The 16,417-nt window shown below is 31.7% G+C and overlaps 3 protein-coding genes across 3 annotated transcripts; 2 read left to right on the forward strand and 1 right to left on the reverse strand.

The window, feature by feature from the left end:
* Nucleotides 1-4,863: 4,863 nt before the first annotated feature.
* Nucleotides 4,864-7,462, forward strand: LOC127257119 (subtilisin-like protease SBT1.7). The gene has a single exon (XM_051283433.1). The coding sequence runs from the start codon at nt 5,024-5,026 to the stop codon at nt 7,325-7,327; it is 2,304 nt and encodes a 767-aa protein (XP_051139390.1). The 5' UTR covers nt 4,864-5,023; the 3' UTR covers nt 7,328-7,462.
* Nucleotides 7,463-7,904: 442 nt separating this feature from the next.
* On the reverse strand, nt 7,905-11,025 carry LOC127257120 (protein arginine N-methyltransferase 2). The gene is made up of 3 exons (XM_051283435.1): nt 10,708-11,025; nt 9,792-10,187; nt 7,905-8,339 (listed from the first exon to the last, which is right to left on the reverse strand). The coding sequence occupies exons 1-3, from the start codon at nt 10,985-10,987 to the stop codon at nt 8,026-8,028; spliced, it is 990 nt and encodes a 329-aa protein (XP_051139392.1). The 5' UTR covers nt 10,988-11,025; the 3' UTR covers nt 7,905-8,025.
* Nucleotides 11,026-13,173: 2,148 nt separating this feature from the next.
* LOC127257244 (putative expansin-B2) lies at nt 13,174-15,523 on the forward strand. The gene is made up of 4 exons (XM_051283628.1): nt 13,174-13,261; nt 13,424-13,539; nt 14,138-14,328; nt 15,190-15,523. Exons 1-4 carry the CDS (start codon nt 13,174-13,176, stop codon nt 15,521-15,523), a joined length of 729 nt encoding a protein of 242 aa, XP_051139585.1.
* Nucleotides 15,524-16,417: the final 894 nt, after the last annotated feature.

A 16,417-nucleotide genomic window follows, 5' to 3' on the forward strand; every position in this document is an offset into this window, starting at 1 on the left:
CGCCCGAATAGCAATCTTCGATGATATTTAATTTGGTTCGATCCAATATTGCTAATTCTACAAATACCAATACATTTGGGATGGGATAGACCAAACTTTGATCGATCCTTTAACGATTCAGATTATTATTAGTAGCGGTAATAGTTATAACATTATCATATCAAATAATCAGTACAATTATATTGTAGTACATCGTCAGTCCCGGCTATCATGTCTGTTTTACTGTAGACACAAAATTTAAAAGGAGTATAATTAGTAAATAATTAAGAATATGTTAGTGAAAATAATCATTGTATAATAAAAATAATTATAGATTAAGATTAAGATAAATAATTATTCTAATTAAACTTAAAAACATTATAAAGCAAAAAATTTAAAATAAGATTAAAATATATAATTCTTTTTTAAAAAAAGAAAGTGACAAAATAAATGAGACGGACGAAAAGAAAAATGTGGACATGATAAGTGGGACGGACGGAGTATATTTTATTTAAATTGACACATTATATTTTAAATGATATTATTACAATGAATTTATAAAATAATAACAATAATAAATATTATGTGTTTAATTATTTTTACAATATATTTTTTTATGGTGTGCACATTGAGTAAAATTTTTAGATCGAGCACAATAGTTTGCAAATTAAGCAATCAAGTAAACCATACTGAAAAATACTCTTTGAGATTCAACCACGAAGCCGTCGACAAGATTTGAATTTGTTACTTCGCAATTACAATCCTACTCGTAAGGATTATTTTTTCCTTTTAGGGTGTGTTCGTTTGTAGGATTTTGATAAAATTCTACTATTCATCCAAAATTTTCCTCCCAAAAACATCAAATCAAACACCTGTTTTTTATTTTTTTATATTATACTAAAAATCAATTTTACATATAAAATATTATATCAACACCTATTTATATCACATCATACAACTATTCAAATTCAAAATTTTTACTATTCAAATCCCAACTCAAAATACCAAACCCCCAAATATAAGATAAAATATAAACGACTATGAATCATGCATGATCTTATATGTCTTCCTAGATCTTACAATTCTTAAAAATTCGAAGAGAAATACAGAAAAAGATGACTTTGCTTTTACTAGGAAAAAAATAAAAATAAAACATCAATTACAATAATAAAATTTGATCTTGTCAATGTAAATTCAATATTGTTTATCATATAAATGTTATTGTTTTGTAGAAGGATTAGGAAGTCTTATCGAGTGGATTTGACAAAACACCAAAAATTGAAATTACATAGCAAAAGCTAATTAATGAAGATAGATATATGTACCAATAATAATAATAATAATAATTTATTGATGTTTAACTTAATAATAGCGTTAGTTAATACACACACAAAAATGATACAAAACTAATAATAATAATAAATACTTAAAAGAGATTGAAAAATCTATTCATAATAAATGAAAATTTATCTCAATTTAAAATTTTATTATTTTGAAACACAAGTGCAATCGTTCACCTATCATACTTAATTTTATATTCTATTTTGTTTTTGCTTGCGTGACCATGCACAAGGAGTATATTATCATTTATTTTTGTTTGTATTTTCTTCTTCATTCAGTGTTCTTTCAACACAAACTAGTATCGAAGCCTCGTTTAACGAAGTTTGTTAGTAAAGTGGATTGGATGTCATTCGACATTACTTGTAGGTTTGGGAAGCCCTCGTTGACCTCGTTATTGAAATCTACAGTGTCGAAAGTCTTCTTGACCTGTGATAGTCGATCGATGGTCCCGACATGTGTAGTCAAACGGGAGGTCCCTTTGTTTATAAAGACGGCCCAAGATAAGCAAATCAACATGATATAACCGGAAAAGAGATCAAGTTATATGGTCATCGTCTGAGGGGAGGATTGTTAGATGTAAATTCAATTCCATATTGAAATATTAGAAGAATAACCCACACTTTGCGAGTCACACATAAATTTCACTAATCCGAAGCTTTTTAGAAAAAATTCGAAAACAAATATGTGCTAATAATATCATACTAGTATTTGAGTTATTAAGTACTAACAACTACAATAATAATACAATAAGAGATGGATATTGCAATTAGCAAAAATTTATAGTATGTAATGGCTCAGAATGAAGGGGAAATCCTTGTCCATTAATGGTTAGTGAAGTGTCCATTACAACCTTAATTAGTACCCACTAGCCTTGTATTAATAGGTGGTTAGCCAGCCACCCCATATGATAGCAACAGCAATAACATTATTACTATTATTATTATTGTCCAAAAATCTATAAATCAATAATTGCTCATTTTCTTCATGATAAGATATCCCAACAACTCACACACCTGTCATTAAATCTTGCAATCATGAAATGAATCCCACTTGTACCAAAATGATGATAAGAGTTCAAATCCAACCATTTTCTAAAATTTTGCATCAACATTTAATGAATGGTTCATGTGGATAATGATCATCTACTAGGACTCCAATTTAAACTAAAAGTATCATAACTATTGCACAAAAGTTCGTTGTTTGGGTATATAATTTTGGAATTTTTACACTATACTATTCATTAACACTAGTTCTTTAAAATATATAACATTCAATACTTTTATTTTTCTTACGAAAAATCATATCAAATGTCAATTTTTTTACCCTGAAACTTTAGAACTCCAAAACTTCTATTTAAAGGGACTTGCTGAAGCCACTTCCAGCTGTAGTCAAGTCTGATTTTGTCCTCCAAAATAAAAAAGACTAATAAATCAAATTCAATATTTGTTCTCTTCAATGTGTGTATATATATATATACACACATATATAGTTCAGGTTGGGTGCTGAACAGATCAAATCAACACTATTTTTATTTGATCCCAATAACACATATATATAAGGTAAATAGCACATAAATAAAATCACATAATAAATACAATATACAATACATATTCTGACAACACATGATAATATTATATACATCATAATATATTATTGATTTTCATTACAATAAACATATATACATATATACAATACAATATAATATATAAACCGTAAAACGCATGTGCTGATTTAACTCAATCAATACCTAAACCACCGTCATATATATACATACTCCATCCGTTCTCCCATACGATAAATATTTTTCATTTTCGTTTGTCCAATCAAAATATATAAATTTCATTCTTTAGTAAGTTTGATAACATACTCATTATAAATAACCCCAAACTTACATTTATTTATATTAACACAGTTGCATCATATTAAAGCATAAGGACAAAAAATTTATACACAAAAAAAGTTTACATCGGCCGGATGTAGTATATCTTTTCAATTTCTTTAATATGCAATCTCATGATTCCTTATAAAAATACATAATTTCTTCCAACAAAACATCAAATTCAACCACTGTTTGACATAAAGACAAACCAAACAAACAACATGAATCCCTATTGTTAATTAACCAGTCTATCCTGTTATCAAACTATTAAAGTTCAAAGTCTAATACCACAACATTTATTATCATGCTATGGTCTATTTTTATATTAATATAAGAATTTAACTTCTATAGACTATATTAACAGAACAATATATTTTATGTCAAAATTAATACTAATTTATTGGCCAAAAACTTCCTCATTTCCAAACAAAAAAAGGAAAACATTAAACTAAAATTTCAATGTATCAAAAATTGACGTATTAGAATATAAAGGAAACCTGTGAAGGACAATTAAAGCAACTTTATAGAAAGTGTAGGCAAATGAATCCACAAAAGCTACACAGTAGATATTGAATCATCAAATAATTGAGCATTTTGTTGATATCAGAATTCCACTATGGTCTCTCACTACTATGGTGCTAAGTTATCTCTTCATTGATTTACTCCACACATGTTTGTCTAACATATAAACAATAATATAAAGATTAATTTAAATGACTATTTTGAGTTATAAATTTCTTACATGAGAAATTGTACCTATATTTCATTTTTAAAAGAGAGACTGGCCATGTTCATTTATGTTTTCATTGTCTTTTCCATAATATGCAATCTATAGTATTTTGTTTCCATCTAAACCTCTTATTTTTCATTCAAACATCACGTCTAAACAGCAATCCAAAATACAATTAAACACACCCTATCACTCGTAACTATACCTAATAGTAAACACGCCTATAGAGAAACAAAATGATATTGCCAACATGTAAAAGCATCAAGTTTTGACCCCCAAATAATATCAATAAAGCAAAATATGTCTATTAGTTGACAGCCTATCCTCCACAACCACATCAAATTCATCAATCACATCCATCATGAGTATAACCAAAAATTTTTAAAAAGTGAACAAATAAAGATGGTCCCAAGTTGCGTGATCTAACTTGTATTTCCAGCACTGGACCTTTTGTCTTATCCCAGTCCCCAGTAGAGCTTTTCAGAGCGTTTTCAGTATCTCCAAGAAGTTCATCAAGAATTCCAGTAGTCTAGTATGCGTATGATCATAAGAGCAACATAAACAAAGTTTGAAAACTCTACCAAATTCTCACTCATGGGGAAGGGTGAATTTAGAAATGATCACAGTTAAGATTTAGGACAACAAAGAGAAGCACCAGAAGTTGACATGGTCAATACAAACCATGTTTATAGTAATAAGAAACTGAGAATAATGAAAACACAAAACCTAAATGTAATGCCAATCCTGCATAATAATAATAATAATAATAACAACAACAATAAGAGATTCTGGTTTAAAATGAATCTTACACCAATTAAACAATAAATGAGCCAAGTTCTTTAATTTCTACCAAATATGTGGGTCCAGAGTAATAATATCAATTAAGTTCCCAAACCAGTGAATAACACACGCATATATATATATGCACCAAGGTAGCTCTCCTTAAAAGAGAAAATTATATGAATACACAAAATTTGGAGCCCAGATGAAATATTGATCTCTTGCTCAAAAAGTTTAGACGGGGAAAGAAACTTACAATATAATTTTAGTCACAGGGAAGATCTTTACTCTCATCTCCAAAAGTGGACAGCTAAATGAAGATGCCAAGGCTTAGGCTTCTTCCTCTGTTGATAGTTCTGTTTCTCTTCCATTCATCTGTTGATGCAGCGGACACGAACATCAGTCACAAGAAGACATTCATAATTCATATGGACAAGTCATACATGCCAGAAAGCTTTGATGATCACCTGCAGTGGTACGACGCTTCTTTGAAGTCAGTATCACATTCTGCAGACATGCTGTATTCCTACAACAACGTCATCCATGGCTACTCTGTTCAACTAACGGTTGAGGAAGCCAAGTTGCTCGAAGAGCATCCAGGAATTATATCAGTCCAAGAAGATGTTGTGTATGAACTCCACACCACCAGATCACCTGAGTTCCTTGGACTCCTCAACACTGGCGCCTTGTTACCTCAGTCCAGCAAATCTAGTGATGTAATCATCGGTGTGTTGGACACCGGGGTTACGCCTGAACTGAGCAGTTTTGATGACAAGGAGCTTGGTCCAGTCCCAAGCATCTGGAAGGGTACATGTGAAGTGGGCAAAAGCTTTAGTGCATCAAGCTGTAACCGCAAGCTGATCGGCGCGAGGTTTTTCTTGAAAGGTTATGAATCTGCATATGGGCCAATTGATGAGACAATAGAATCAAAGTCCCCAAGAGATGATGATGGTCATGGAACACACACAGCAACCACAGCAGCTGGATCAACTGTGGTCGGAGCAAGCCTTTTTGGTTTTGCTGCTGGTACAGCACGTGGAATGGCCCCTCATGCCAGAGTGGCTGCATACAAAGTATGCTGGATCGGAGGATGTGTCAGCAGCGACATACTAGCAGCAATGGACATGGCAATCGCTGATGGAGTGAACATTCTATCATTATCCCTGGGCGGATCAGTCTCTGAATATTTCAGGGACACTGTAGCAATCGGAGCATTTGCAGCAACATCAAAGGGAATACTCGTTTCCACATCAGCTGGAAATGGGGGGCCTAGTGAAGGAGCCTTATCCAATGTTGCACCATGGATGACAACAGTCGGGGCTGGCACAATGGATCGTCAGTTCCCATCCCATGTTACGCTTGGAAATGGAAGAAAGCTGACAGGAGTATCACTATACAAAGGAAAACCGTTAGCTCGCTCAGTGCAACTTGTGTATGCCGGAAATGCTAGCAGTATGTCCACAGGTAATTTATGCATGAAAGGAAGCTTAATACCAGAGAGAGTCCGGGGAAAGATAGTGCTCTGTGACCGAGGACTTAATCCAAGAACAGAAAAAGGATTGGTTGTGAAGGATGCAGGCGGCATCGGAATGATTCTATCAAACACTGATACTTATGGAGAAGAGCTTGTTGCAGACTCCCATTTCATACCTACAGCAGCTGTTGGTCTGATAGCAGGTAATGAGGTGAGAGATTACATCACGTCGACGCATAATCCAACTGCTACAATTGTCTCTGGGGACACTCAACTAGGAATCCAACCATCACCTGTCGTAGCAGCTTTCAGTTCAAGAGGTCCGAACCCAATCACACCAGAAATACTGAAGCCAGATTTGATAGCACCAGGTGTTAATATTCTAGCAGGTTGGACAGGAAAAGTTGGTCCAACAGGGCTGCGCGAGGACACCCGGCGTGTAGACTTCAACATAGTTTCAGGCACTTCAATGGCATGCCCCCATGTAAGCGGATTAGCAGCGTTGATCAAGGGTGCCCATCCAGAATGGAGCCCTGCCGCTATTAGATCAGCTTTGATGACCACTGCTTATAGCAAATACAAAAATGGAGAAAGAATTCAAGATGTTGCAACTGGAACAGCATCATCGCCATTTGATTATGGTTCAGGACATGTGAATCCTGTATCAGCCCTTGACCCAGGTTTAGTCTATGATGCTGCTGAGGAGGACTACATAAACTTCCTTTGTGCCATAAAATATAGTTCAGCAATGATCAAACTCATCACAAAGCGAGATTACACCTGCAGAACAGATAAGGAATACAGTATAGGGGATCTTAACTATCCGTCTTTTTCTGTTTCCCTGCAAACAGCTTCAGGCCCGAATGGTGGAAGCAGCACTACATCGGTAGTCAAATACACAAGGACTCTGACTAACATGGGACAACCAGCATCTTACAAGGTCTCGATCTCTCAGGAAACAAAGGAAGTCAAAATAGTAGTCATACCAGAGGTGCTTAAATTCAGCAAACCGAATGAGAAGAAGACTTACACAGTGACATTTACTGCAGACTCAATGCCCTCTGGTACAACCAGCTTTGCTCATTTGGAATGGTCAGATGGAAAGCATATAGTCAGTAGTCCAATTGCATTCAGCTGGACATAATATAGTACGGAAGAAAGACAATTGTATCCCCATAATTATCTTGCCACTAAATCTCAGAAGCTCAGCTTCCCCAGCTGTCTCTGAAAAATGATGTGAAGTGCCCTTCAAACTTCAAAGGAGGCTGTTTACAAACTACCAGAACAAGTAAGCAAAGAGCTCACAGTTGCTCAATACGAAACATAATGCAAACCAATATCCCAATTACAACATGCAGCCCATGATGAGTCAACCATCATTGCTACATTTCTTTATAAAGTTCCCATTCATAAATTATTTAACCAGCTCTTCATAATGAAATAGAATTTGACAAGTAATTTTCCTTAAACTAATAAAAAATACAGAATTCAATCTTTTTGAACCACTAATACTGCAGTCAGTTCATTAAAATATTCGTCTTCATGCTTCCAACATATAATCATGCCAGTCTCTTCTCGTATGTACCGTACACATAAAGCATGAGCCCTAAAGTAGTGTACGGCGTGGTCCTGAACACATGCCTGAATAACCCCATGCAACATCACAGGTTATAACAGCAACATCAGGAAATTCAGAAAGAACATCAAATCATGACCCAGTAGGAACAATAAAGGAGAATGGTCATAATTAAGCAGATGCATTCTGCTCAAGCACTTCATAAATGTTCTACAGTTAAGCACAACATCTAAATGCATTCTTGATGCAAAAGATAATAGGAATTATTATTCAGTATCATCCATACACTGACAAACAGGAAGGTTGTAAGTATCCAACTGCCAATATTTGTGTTTGACACCCTCCCAGATTTCTTCTCCTAAGCAATCCTTGACAGGTAAGGGTATGAAGGTGGTGGAATAATCCAAATTCTGAAGCTCCAGAGCAACCAATTGACAATAAACAACATGAAAGAATGGATTACTGCCACAAAGACCATTGAAGAATGAATATATTCCTCCGGGTTTTAATAATTGAGGGAGATGCTGATGAAACTCTCTCATGTCTTCATAATATTCGCCATAGGTGTCGAAGAATATACCTGATCAATTATTTAAAAAGAAAAGATTTATTAGTGAATATTCAAGTACAAAGAAGGGCAATATCAAGCAGCATAAATAGAGAAAATGCCTGAAAAAAGAACCCAAAAGGAAAGTTTATGAAAGGAATTTTTCTCGAAAGCATTGTATTAGCTATTCCAAATTCTACTACATGCCAATGCAAGAAAAGAAGAAAATGCAAGTTTATTATAATTAGTATATATTAAGTGCAGGGGAGTAAGTGGCGTCTCTGAGATATCCATAAGCACAGGCACCTCCACTACGGTTAACTGATTATGTTTATCATCTTAAAACTGACATTAATAAGAAAACCAATGTATGCAGAATTTAATTAACTACTTTGTGAAAAATTAATAACATGGCATTTCCGATCAAAAAAAATAAATAAATAACATGGCATTTGCCAAATATACAAACTCATTATAATGTGTCAAACTCCTATCATGGCTTTTATAATTTATTCAACTTCAACAATCAACATACATATGGACCCTTCGAGATATCCAGATCTTTCCATAATATGTTAGAAGCATCACCTATACACACTGATATGTACACATGAAAAAAGGCAATCCTAGACTTTAATAAAAAACAGCACCTATAAATTACTATTTTCAGGGTGGTTCTATATACAACTTCGTGATGGTACACACGAATTAAATTCATATTTATATTAAGATTCATTAAACATTTTTCTTTCTCTTCTATGCATCAAGTGCAGACAGGTAGCAGCTAGTTAGTAACCAGGTAGGTGTCTCAGGTTGAGTCTCTACAAGTAGATAGCTATTAGGTATATCGAGCTATTTGTTGAAAGCAACAAAAATGGTTTAAAGAATTATCGTCATATCAAACTTAAAATTTCAGTCGGGAACTTACATGTACCAAAAGCAGAGGTTTGGAAGGCACAATCAGTTTAGTTTTAAAGATCCTGAATCAATCTATAATCTATGAAATTTAAAGAAATAAAGAAACGACACAGTACAAGCTTCTATGCTAGAAACAATGTAAGGTTCTTTATACGAGAAACAAAGTACAAGCTTCTATGCTAGAAACAATGTAAGGTTCTTTATACGAGAAACAACAAAAGAAAAAAATGCCCACCACTCTAGCCAAAGCAGAACAAAGGTGTGTTCTTTCGTGTCTTTTTTCCCAATTTCCTACTATTCGATAGATTATCTTTCCCCTAAAATTGTCACATCCAAAACCCAATTTTCATACAAAAAATCACATTGAACAACTATTTTCACTTCAAAGATATCAAAGAAAAAAAAACTAACTAACTAAAAATTTTATAGAAATGTTGTGCGGAGAAGTTAAGTGTGCAATTGCTAGTAGATGACAGTGGCATGCACTACAGAATTCACTTTAATTAAAAACACATTTACAGATTACTGAAGCCCTTTGGAAAATAAGTTTCCATATGGATATATTACCGTCATATGAATCCAGCTGAGGAAGAACATCCTGCCAGCGTCCAAATACTATTTTGACGTTTTTCTTTTCAGCCCATCCAGTCCGTACCATCCGATCATATACCTCTGGGTGTGCTTCAATAATAGTGTGGGAAGCCGGTGTGTATTGCTGTATTGCGGTATCAACAAGGCCCATGCCGAACCCAATATTTAATATGTGTCCACCTCCTGAGCAAATTGCCTTAGCATGAGCTTCCATTAGTGGTCTCTCCCAAGCCATCATAACAGCCTTGCTCTCCATGTCCATCACCTTGTCCTCACTGAATGTAACCCGGTCTTCCAGGTAACAATCATTAGGATTACTCTTGGCATTGTCTTTCCTAGCTATTGTTCCAAGAATCAATTCTGCTTGTATGCCTATAAGCAATCAAACACTTGCCATCAATTAAACAAGATTGCATCGAAATGAACATATAGGAAATGGATTGTTGAGAAAGTATGATGGTAGGGAACTATATCATTCACAGGTTTGCATTCAAGTATATTGCACAATGTTCCTTGGTACAGAAGATGTCACAAGATGATTAAGTAAATACAAGAACAAAATTAATAATTTAATAATATATAGAATGAGGTTTTTGTTTTGTATTTTATGTTTTGTTGTTTTTGGGTGAAAATAGTTGTTGATGTTTGTAAGATAAAATGGGTGTTGAATGTAATTTTTTTAGAGGGAAAATAAAAGATTGGATACTTATAATGGTAAAGTGCTTCCTTTTAGCAAACTACAAACATGGGGAAAAGGACTTATTGGTTATCTTCCCCATAAACTTGCAAAAACCATCAAATTTTATCTGAGAAAAATGAATAATTGCACAAATCGAAGCTTACTTCGGAATACAACGTACAAAGATTTGAAATTTATCATCAGAAGACAGACCTGCGTTGAGGAGGATGTCGAAGGCCGACTGGTGGCCATTTTCCATGGCGAAGTCTCCGGCAGAGATGTTGGAAGGGGAGAGAGCGTTCCATGGGGCGCCGCTGTCGAGGAGCAACTGCACCACCTCCGCGCAGCCGGTTCTGGCTGCAAACATCAGCGGCGTTAGGCCGTCAGCATCGAAGAAGGTAACGTCAGCACCGGACTCGATTAGAGATTTTACTCTGCAAAGGTCACCGTTTTGGGCCGCCTTGCATAGCGATTCTTCTTTGCTCTCCGCCATGGCCGATGGCTGTGCCAGTGCTTCGGTTAAACCCTACTAATTACTTATAAAAGAAAAATTAATAATAATAATACTTCTTCCGCCCATATAAGGATGTGTTTTTTTGTTCGAAAAAAATTGATTTGACTTTTATATTAAAATAATATTTTGTGAATGAAAAAAATATAAATTTTTTAAAAATATAAAAATCAAATAGTAAAATTAGGGAAAATTTTGATAAAGAAACATACCATTAGTATCATTCTCACATCATTTTTTTTTATATAAAGTAATACCTCTCCCTCCTCTTCTAAGAATTTTTATTTATATTTTGCGTGTTAGATATTTAAATATTAATTATTATATTAAAATGTAGCATAAATTAAAAAAAAATTATAAAAATACTTTAATTAGTATCTTATAATACTAATAGAATGATATTTGTAAAAAAAAAATTATACCAATATAAATAGTAAATGTGACTATTAGAGACGGACTGAATGAGTATTTCACACTTTAATTATATTTAAAATTTGTAAATTTCACATTATTTTTAAATTTTAATGATACTTATTAATTATTTTAATTTTAATTTATAATTATTTTTATTATATTACAATTATTTTTATCGATCATATTTTTTTAAATTCTCGTGTTTATGACATTATATCATGAAGTAATAATAATCTAAACCGAATACATCAAAAAAGACAAATTCAATTAGCTTTTTCATAAATACATGAATAAAAATAAAAATTGATGATCTCCTTCTTTGTATATTGTACTTCCTCCGTCCCACATAATTTGTTCCTATTTTCTATTTTCGTTCGTCTCACATAATTTGTCATTTCCTTTTTTGGAAAATTAATTATAGACTTTAATCATATTTTAAAATTTAAAATTTAATTTTTTTAATCTTAATTAAACTATTTAGTTATTTTAATTTTAATCTATAATTATTTTTACTAAATAATAATTATTTTTACTAATATATTTTTTAATTACTTACTAATTATACTTTACCTAAATTCACGTTTATACAGTAATACATCCATATTATATGGGACGGAGGGAGTATATGATAATCACAACCACGACTATTTTACATTCTTTAATATATTTGCATCATTGAAAGTATTTTAAATTATTTACCGAAGAATCGAGAAGGTTATCAATGTCGGAATAATATGTTTGATAAATTTTCCAACATATGGACAAGTCTTGAAGATTGTCTAAGACAATAAAACCCGTCATATTCGGAAATAGCTTTATTACGAACTTTTTTAAGCATAAGGGATGCTCTTATAGTGTGTTTGTTTGGATGATTGGATTTAAATCCAACTATTCATCCAATTTTTTTCCCCCCAAAAACATCAAATCAAATCCTTATTTTTCATTTTTTAAAAAACACTAAAAATCAATTTTACATTCAAAATATTACATCAATACCTATTTATATCACATCATACAACTATTTAAATTCAAAATTTTTACTATTCAAATCTCAATCCAAAATTCAAACCCCTAAACAAACACACCCTTAGTAGTTCATTGGAGTCATGAGTTTTAAACTATAGAATTCTGTTTTACTTTTGCAGTAATGATGAGATTATCAAAATTTATATATCTGAAAATTTTGAAGTTGTCTATCATAAATAAAGAATAATCAAATTATCTTGAATTTTATACTTTTTTTTTTCATCTTTTTTATATTTTTATAGCACTTTTTGAATTAATTGTTCTAAAACAAGGTTTGAGTACGCTATATAAACATCATCAAAGAAGGGTCTTTAAAAATTTAATAATATTATAAAAATTGTTTTAATTGTTTTGTAGCTTACAAAAAATAAAAAAATTATACTACCTTACAAAGAAATTGAAGCAATTTTTTAATGACAGAATATAATAATATTTAGTAGCTTGAGTATTCTTAATTTGCATGGATCATGCAAACAAAAACAAGGAAAACTACATTTATAAGTATATGCCAAAGAAAAAATAAGATAAAAAGAGGAAAGTTAATATATATACACACAAGATCTATAGGCAAAAAAAAAAAAAAACATTAAAATTGTTGGTTCATATAGTTTTACATGATGAAGATAAACACCATGTTTATGTTTAGCACTTCCCATGAATTCACAATCATTAATGTTGTCGTCGCTATTTTATCGCTCTTTGTAGGGTTTTGCGTTTGCACATCATCGATGGATCCTTATTTTGATGACGTAGGCTCTTATTCATTTTCGCCTTCTGTCGCGACATGGTATGGAGAAGCTAATGGGGCCGGAAGTGGTAATGCCGCGCACATATATTTGTATATCAAAATTGAAAAACCCTAAATCTTGAACTATGAACAAAATCTTTTGATTATGTTATTCAATTTGTATCGATGGTTATTTTGTATTGATTTCTTGATGTGATGATAATGATATGATCGACACCGTTGATTTGAAGGGGGTGCTTGTGGATTCGGAGACGAAGCATTAGGAATTCATCCATATAATAGCATGACAGCAGCTGGAAATCAAAATTTATTTAAATCTGGAAGAGGTTGTGGAACTTGCTACGAGGTAATTCATGCAATGTGTTAAAATATGGATAAAATAATGAAATTGTCTTATTGATCATCAAAATAAGGAGCATATATATATATATATATATGGATAATACAAAACGGACTCTATAAACTCAAATCTAAGTAATCCAATTTATGAATAAAAACTAGATCTAAATATAAATCTACCAAATCGAATATCTAAAATATCTCGACACAATGATTAATCTTTTGATATATATATATATTCTAGTACTAATATTGACGTGAATGTTCTTTTAAATTAAAAAATAAATATTTGTGCTCAATGAAAGTGACATAAACATTCTTAACAGACAGACATAAATATTTGTACTTAACATTAAAAATATTTTTATATTTGTATAATTTTTTGTACAAATGTTCTTCTATTAATATTATAAGACACCAATGAAAATATTTTTGGAATTTTTTCTTGATTTGTATTACGTTTTGATATAAAAATTAATATTCAAAGATTAACACGCAAAAAGTAAATGTGATCCTTAGAGCTGGACGGAGATAGTATTTAAGATATAGGAAATTACTAAAAAAAATTTATAAATATAAATATAACATGTAATTTCTTCTTCTAGGTGAAATGTACTTCGCATCCATCTTGTTCTGGATCTCCGGTTAAAGTGACGATTACAAATGAATGTCCCGGCGATTGCAACAACGAACAATTTCACTTTGACTTGAGTGGAAAAGCATTCGGAGCATTAGCTAAACAGGGACAAGAGAATGCTTTACGCAACGCCGGAAGAATTGACATTCAACATAGGAGGTAATTAATAAATTATTTCGATTTTTATTTCTATTAGCAAGAAGAATAATTTCTTAATTATATATATATATATATACATATATGTATACCATTTTTTATAACAAATTTAGCATGATCACATCCTTAAGCCCTTATTTCCAACATTTTAATAGTATTATACCATACCTTTTTAGAGAGCAATTTCAATTAACTTAAATATGCCAAGATTTTGTTTTTATTTATTCGAAAATATTATCCTTTAGAAACTTTGCTAAATATTTTATTTTAACATTTGAAAAGGAAAATAGGCCTTAGCAATTTTGGTAGTGTTGATTAGATCATTAATCTCAAATGCATTTGCTCACTACAGAAAAATAATATATTTGTAATGGAATTCCGTCCCTAAAGTTCACGTACCTAACCTAATTTCATTCCTAATTCCGTCTCTATTGTCATTAGTAACGAAAAAAGTAAATTTAGAGACAAAAAAGTTTTGTTACAAAAATAATTTTTTCTTTTAGTGGCTTATACTGCTTTAGTTTTTTTTTTTTTTTTTTTTCGATCGAAAAAAATGCATTCAATACCATATAGTAAATGGTGTTAAATATGATTACTTTTGTTAATTACATGGACTAGCTACCACATAAGTTTTTAAATAGTGATTTTATATGATAATTTATAAGAAAAAATATTTACATTTTTTCAGAGAATTATGAAGATTGTATAGTGATTTTTTAGAAAAAATTAAATTTTAATTTTTTTTTTCCATTTATATAAATTTGTCTAACATAATTGATACATGTATTAAATATATTGAGATAAAATAAACTCTTCTAGCAAAAGATCAAAAACAAAAAGAGCTACTTACTATTAATTTTTTAGGGTTTCATGCCTTTACAATGTGAAGGGTATCACATTCAAGATTGATACCGGATCGAATCGCAACTATTTAGCTTTTGTGATTGAGTATCAAAACGGGGATGGTGACATTGGCAGCATCGAGCTATTGCCTTCGAATAGTAAACAATGGCTCGTTATGCAACAATCATGGGGAGCAACTTGGAAGTGTGATCTTCCAAACGGCATCGAAGGTCCTTATTCTGTAAAATTCACTACCATCGAATCAAAGAAGACAATTGTTGCACTTAATGCAATTCCAGCAAATTGGACCCCAGGATCTTCGTATTCTTCGAATGTAAACTCAATATTTCTCTAAATGATCGTAAATTGCCAGTAATTTGAATACTATCTATCTATACTTCCATGTGAAGATAAAGAGAATTGTATTAACACTTAACTTATCAATAACAACTGGCAGTTCTTATTGTTGTTGTTGGTTATTTATTTATTTTAATTTGGTAAAGGTTTAGATAATTTGTTGGGTGATGTTATGAGCATAGTTGCTACATCATATCATATGTAAAGAGTTTGTTAACAATGAAAAAATGCAATTAAGAAATTCTTCTAATACGCGGGATATTAAAATCATAAAGTTGAATTCTTTTTTAGTTTTGAAAACCTTCAACTATATTGTCGCTTCCACTCCAATCTCATTTCCCAATATGCAGAGATCATCACCTCCTAAATCTTTCCCAGTCTCCTAATTGTCCCTACACTAAAAAAACTATATAAAATGGACCCGTGACCGTAAGGATATTAATTTTATTTTTGCCAAGGACCCCAATTCGGTAGTATTTTTAAAATATTTTTCACTAATCATGTCTTACTCTTTAAATTCTTTTAGAATTAAAAAAATATAAATTTTATTATATTGGGTTAAAAGATTTCCAATTCGAGCAAGAGTTCAAATTGTCATGAGTTCAAACCCCCAAAGCCTTCAAGATTTTGTCTGTCAGACATGGTTTGCTTAATGCACTCAAAGAGTGGCGGTTGTGAATTCCTATATTATTAAAAAAAAAAAAAACAAAACAACTATGCATATGTATTGCCTATATATACAATAAAAGTGTATCTATAAATATTATTTTAGAGAAAAAACAAGACAAATTATATGAACGAAATTAGTATAATGAGATCAAATATTTATAATTTCAGAAAAAAAAAAAAGAAAGAAAAATAAAACGGTGCCAAAACCATAGCTATTATAGTA

Source organism: Andrographis paniculata, unplaced genomic scaffold (assembly GCF_009805555.1).
Source record: "Andrographis paniculata isolate CXL003 unplaced genomic scaffold, ASM980555v1 Contig57END, whole genome shotgun sequence".
In the NCBI taxonomy this organism is placed as follows: Eukaryota; Viridiplantae; Streptophyta; class Magnoliopsida; order Lamiales; family Acanthaceae; genus Andrographis; species Andrographis paniculata.